Source organism: Cheilinus undulatus, linkage group 4 (assembly GCF_018320785.1).
Source record: "Cheilinus undulatus linkage group 4, ASM1832078v1, whole genome shotgun sequence".
Classification (NCBI taxonomy): Eukaryota; Metazoa; Chordata; class Actinopteri; order Labriformes; family Labridae; genus Cheilinus; species Cheilinus undulatus.
In genome coordinates this window covers 5,492,927-5,498,778 of record NC_054868.1, presented here as the reverse complement: position 1 = coordinate 5,498,778, position 5,852 = coordinate 5,492,927, and the positions used below count along the sequence as shown (strand labels likewise).

General features: G+C 40.4%; 1 protein-coding gene across 1 annotated transcript; it reads left to right on the top strand.

The window, feature by feature from the left end:
• The first annotated feature begins 1,703 nt into the window (after positions 1 to 1,703).
• On the top strand, positions 1,704 to 4,456 carry LOC121508918 (ladderlectin-like). The gene is made up of 6 exons (XM_041786066.1): positions 1,704 to 1,773; positions 1,868 to 1,949; positions 2,133 to 2,233; positions 2,359 to 2,493; positions 3,296 to 3,407; positions 4,073 to 4,456. Exons 2-6 carry the CDS (start codon positions 1,889 to 1,891, stop codon positions 4,138 to 4,140), a joined length of 477 nt encoding a protein of 158 aa, XP_041642000.1. The 5' UTR covers positions 1,704 to 1,773; positions 1,868 to 1,888; the 3' UTR covers positions 4,141 to 4,456.
• Positions 4,457 to 5,852: the final 1,396 nt, after the last annotated feature.

Here is a 5,852-nt window from a genome sequence, read left to right as displayed (position 1 = left end):
TATCCTTCAACATAAAATAAATCTGAAACGTGCCCCACCTTTGAATTGTGTATCTTTTCATGTCTTAATAAAGACGGTTGCTAAAAGATAGCTAACAAGGACTACATACGTCATCATCCGAAGAGTGGCAACTGAGCCGTTCAGTTGTATCCACGTGTGATGACGTAAATTCAGTCGACCGTGTTGTAGTTCAATATAGCATGACGTTAGCTTCTTACTTTCACCAGTTAGATTAACAAACCAGTTATGATGCTTATATTATCAATTTGTGAAGATTATATTTATGAACAAAACATGTACGTTTCATAAACTTTTATTGGACACAGAGCTTATTTTCAGCAATAATCCATAAACCCATTGAAAAATCCCATAGGCTCTATGCTGAGGGAACCCATGCAACGCTAACTTCCAGGTTTGCCTACAAAATTACGTCACGACTGCACCACTCTGTTGTTGTGTGTAACTCCACTTTTTTGGTATGGAAAGGTAAGATTGGTACCCCTATGGAAGGGTGCAGAAAAGTGGGACGGTATGGATTGTTTTTTTTTGGGACCCTTTCCAACTTTTGCTCTATGGAAACTCAAAAAAATGCGTGCCGTTCCACCCCGAACTGAGCCGGACCGCTTGGTGGAAACGACCTACTAGTATAATTAAGCTGGTTTAGCCCTCTGCCTTGCTAGCTTCCTGTTTAATACTGATGAAGCCACTTCAGAGCTGAAGCCAAGGACAGTCAGAGAACCAGCAGGTAATTCATCAACACTTAATCAGAGGAAAAGGCAGCAATGAGACAGTTACAGGACAGGATCAGTGAAATATCTTCATCTGACAAATGTCAGAAAGCAGCAGGATGAAAACGCTGCAGGTAGGTTATTTACAGAGAGATAAATGTGAGGTGGATGTGATGGTGATGTCATCAGGCAGGTTAAAGTGTTAAAGTGAAGGAGGCAGGTAAACATGGACGCCTAATGCTGATGACAACCTGATTTAAAAAAAAAAAAAAAACACTGATGCTTTAACTCTAACTTGTCAGATGGAGTCAGTCTGTCTTTGGTAAATAATCATGCAGAATTAATCCAGTGAAAAACAGAAAAACAAAATAAAAATAAGCAGAAGGATTTTTTCATTATTTCACTCAGATTCTCTTAAAAGCTTAACTATCCTTAGATTCTCTGTGGAGACAAATAAAAATCAAAGAGACAAAGCAATAGTTTATCTTAGAGTATAATATCATTCATACTGCTGAGTTCTTGCGTTTCAAAATGCAGAAAAAAGCATCATTATTGACTTTTTTCTTACCTAACTCTCAGTCATTAGTGACTGATTTCATAAATTAAAAACATCTTTAAGCTGCTGGTACAAAGAGAATTCAGTGTGAGAGGTTTTAGTCAGTCAGAGAGAACACTCATGATTAGAATAAAAGCTGAGACACTAAAAGGAGCTCGACTCACTGAATAACTGTCAGTTTAACAAACTACAACATCCTCAGCCCTGCTAAACCAGGTTTCATTCTACAGCTGGAAGACTGGAAAGTGGCTAAAAAGTTTGAACACTTTAATCCTCTCCATCCTTCAAACCTGTTAATACAGAATTTAACAGTCTAATTTTCTGATGTTGGATGTGTGACGATGCTGTTTCTGTTGACGTTTCTGGTTGGCCTGTGTTCAGTTCCTTCTTCTGGAGAGATGAGGAGATAAAAAGTTGTATGTAAGAGCTGCTGCTCCTCCTGTTCAGTACCCACTCAGGGAGGCTGAATCTACACTGAGAAGGAAGAAGGTGATTGTAGTCTCAGCTCTCTGCTGGTGTTGATTTCTATCTTTGTCTTTGACAGCAGCAGCAGTAACTCTTCTGTCTCTGTGTTTATCTACAGCATCGTCTCATCCACGTCACCATGAAGCTGCTGGCTGTGTCTGCTCTGGTCTGTGCCGTGGTGGTTCTGACCAACGCTGCTGGTGAGTTTAATGAATGAACAAAGCATTACAGTGGTATTCATGTGACTTTCTCCAGTGGTAGAGAAGATTTTGGTTCATGTTGTCTTTTGGTTTTTGGTATGTTGGCCTCTGTTTTTATCAGAGTGAGTGTTTGGTTCAGTTTTAGTCCACATTATTCCGTTTTTCTCTGATCATGTCCTTCAGCGTACCGTGATCTGTTCAAGAGGCAGTCTGGGGAGTGGACCGTGGTTGGGAATCGTCAGTACCTCTATGTTGAGTATCCCCAAACCTGGACTGAAGCTGAGGTATGAGATGATGTTCACCATGATCTGAAGAGTGCTTCATAGTCCAGTTAAATCTGTCTGAACAGACTCCATGTCATCTTCCTCTAACATCAGTGTCCTCCTCTCTTTCTGTTCTTTATCTTTAGCAAAACTGCCACCAGCTGGGAGGTCATCTGGCATCTGTGCATTCACACTTTGACAACCATCAGATCACACTGCTGGTGACCAGAATGACTGGTGGGAATCCCGAAGCTTGGCTGGGAGCCTCTGACCAGTATCGGGTAAATCATGAACCTTCTCAGAAATGTGATGTTTGAAGCTGAAATACCTCAAATAATAGCCAGTTGCAAATGTTTAGTTAACCTTCTACTGAAATCAATAAAATTGCCATAAAATTTCACTTTTTGTACCACATTTGATGCATTAAGCATTTCTGGCAATTGATAATCCACTGGAGGGCATTTTTAACCCTTTATCAGAGTGTTTACAGAAGGAAAATATTGATCATGTGGATTGGACAGAGGCCTACCACCTCAGAAAGTCTTCCTCCTCTCTCTCACTCCTCTTCCTCAGACTCAGATCGTCTCCATCCATCTTTGATATCATCCTTAACTCACTCAACTGGTCTACACTGGTTCTACATCATTAGAGACAAGAGTTTTCTGTTTCCAGTGTCGGGGGAATGTTAAATTGTGTTAAACTTCTGCCTCCAGTGGTCACCACTCTGCATCACAGGGGAATCCTAACCCAGCATGTGTTTATTAAGAGAGTGAGACTGTGTTTAGAGTTCTGGATGAAAGAATGAGTATTGTAAGCTGTGTCTAACCGGGAAAAGTGTTCAAGGATTTGCTAACAGGGGGGTTGATTTGATAAACTAGTTTAGGTCACTGATCATTTGGTTGAGAGAATGTGAAATAGTGTTTCAGCAACTTTGACAAACTGTATTAAAAATGTCTTTCTCTGTGTGTAATGTTGATCCAAACAGCCCAGCCTCCTGGGATCTTTCTGACATCTTCTTGGATTCACTCATGTGATGTTTCCTCTGTAGAAATGTGTTCTAATGTCATCATCTCTGTTTTAAAGGAAGGTAACTGGGGCTGGAACGATGGATCTTCAAGAAACTTCAAAAACTGGTGCACTGACCAGCCAGACAACTACGGCGACAATGAGGACTGTCTGCAGATGAACTATAGCTGTAAATATAACACCATTCATTCTGGTTAAGAAAGCATAAATAAGGGACAAAGTCATGGATAATTCATCACTGTTATCATTATTTGTAGAAAAAGTCAGAAAAGGAAATTGTAGCTGGTTAATTTCGCCTTGTGATCTTGCAGAAACAAGACCAGGACTCTCATTTATAAAACAAGGCCTAGAATCCAGACTAAACGTAGACGTGAACCAAAAACTACAAATTGGCATGTGGCAAAAACTATTCAGATTTATAAACCTAGTCCACTTTCATCTTTACACAATGTTCTCTTCATAGATCCTGATCCACCTGAAAAAGTGCTCACATAGATCAGCCTCCTATTAGCCCTTTACACGCCTACATTCAACCTTTCAGATGAATTCATAGATTAAGTGGCTTCAGGTCTCCACCTCAGCCTGTCTCCACTCCAAAACCCTCACACCCATGGACCACAGTTTGCTAAAGGTGGGCTCATTGTAGCCTCAGGTCTGGTTGTCCAGGCCAGCTTCAGGCCCTGTTTTTGTTGGTTATAAATGAGAGCCCAGACCTCTGCTGAGACTGAAGTACTGGTTTGATTTGTTTCTCTTCATACAGTTAGTCCAAGGTTTGCTCTGAATGAGAGAATCTAAAGGCCTCACTAATGTTCTCCTGTTTCTGATATTTTACAGCTGACCATTGCTGGAATGATTGGGCCTGCAGCAATCTTCTTCCCTCCATCTGCTGGAAGCCCAAGTAACCGTAAACATGAGCCAACGCCATGAAGGACGGTGAAGAAGCACCAACACTGGTGGAAATGTTACACAGCAGTCTAATTTGACCCTGAGCTCTATATCTGATCCTTCTCTCTACTTTTCTTTTCTATCGCTGTAACGCTGACAAGGAATGAAGCGACAAGTGACATCGACACAAGCTGGATGGTCTCTGAGGGCCCCGACGAGATCAGACTGGATGGGTTATAGAAAGGATGCTTCACGCCAAAACTTTTCCTCTTTATTCTATTAATCTTTCTTACTGTGCAAAATAAAAAAAGCTTCAAGCATTCACAAAGACAACAGACTGTGTCATGTGTCATTTCATGTGTGAGATGAACAGAGTTTATCATGTGACGCTTTAACAAACATCTGCTTTCTAGGACTACGAGGGGTGAAAGTCAGAAAAGTGAAATCATTAAAGTGGAGGGGATAAAAACTGTGAACCCAGAAATAGAACTGAACAAAGTAGAGCTTCATCAATGACTGATTTGATTATCATGAGGTCAATGTGATGAAAATAGAGCAAAACTTAGTTCACAACACAATCAGTTTAGTAGTAGTAACCAGCCATCACACACTCCAAACATTTTACTCAGTATAGACAGTTTGAAACTGGCCCATTTAAATCCTATCAGAGCTTGAGCCCAGAGATGCACACAAGTCATTTTTTGCAAGTCCAAGTCAAGTCTCAAGTCTTTGGCTTGTAACAAGCATTCTATGATTTGCTGCTGATATCCAGTCTACTTAGACCCCTGCATTGCTCTATCTAAGGAATTCAAAGCATGAACTGTAACATCATCATCAGGAGCAGCATTTTTTTTATTTTAGATAATACTTTAAAAATACAACTAAAATGCACTATGGAAAAAAAAAAAAGATCACACGGGAGCCCTCCTTATAAAGTTAGTTTCTACATTGACATGACATTTTAACATCCTTCATGCTTAACATGAAATGCATGAATGTTGCAAACAATTAGGTTTCCATGTCTTTTCAAATAATAGAACAGCCCTGGAGGCTCTGAAAATACTATCAAAGTATCAAAAACACATTTTTGATAAATAACCACAGCCCCTTCTAAGATATCTAGGCCAACAAACCATTTTAATTTCTGTTGCATTTCTGTTGAACTCACAAATCAAGCCTCAGCTAGTACTCCAGGGCCTGACTACCTAGAATGAGGATGTCTCCATAACTGTATCTATGACACAGGCAGTAGGCCTGTGGGCAGCAGTAACATTTAAACAAACATTTTTTGGACCAGTAAAAACCAAAAGTACACAGACATGGTTCTCTGAAAGGTCTGTGAAGTGTGTTGAGCTAAAATGACTTGAACATTCAGAAGACGTGAGGCTCAAGCTTACATTTACTTATCAAAAAGGAATTGCAGTGAATTGCATTTCAAGGCTGAGGTGCACAATATAAAATAGAATAAAATCAGATTTAGAAAATAAAAATAAATTAAGACTACACATCAGATTGCTTTAACTCCTCTTAATGCATGTGATATGATATGGGCCACAGCCTAGGACGTAATGGGGGGGGGGGGCGTAAAACGGCTGCTCAAGCTGAAGCCTGTTTCCCTTTAGACCACCCACTGGCCCACAAGCTCATCGATTGGCTCTGCCGTTTCTTGCTAACGTGTGATTGGCCATCCCCGCTGTCACTCCATCTGGTTGTAAACAGTGCCTGGACT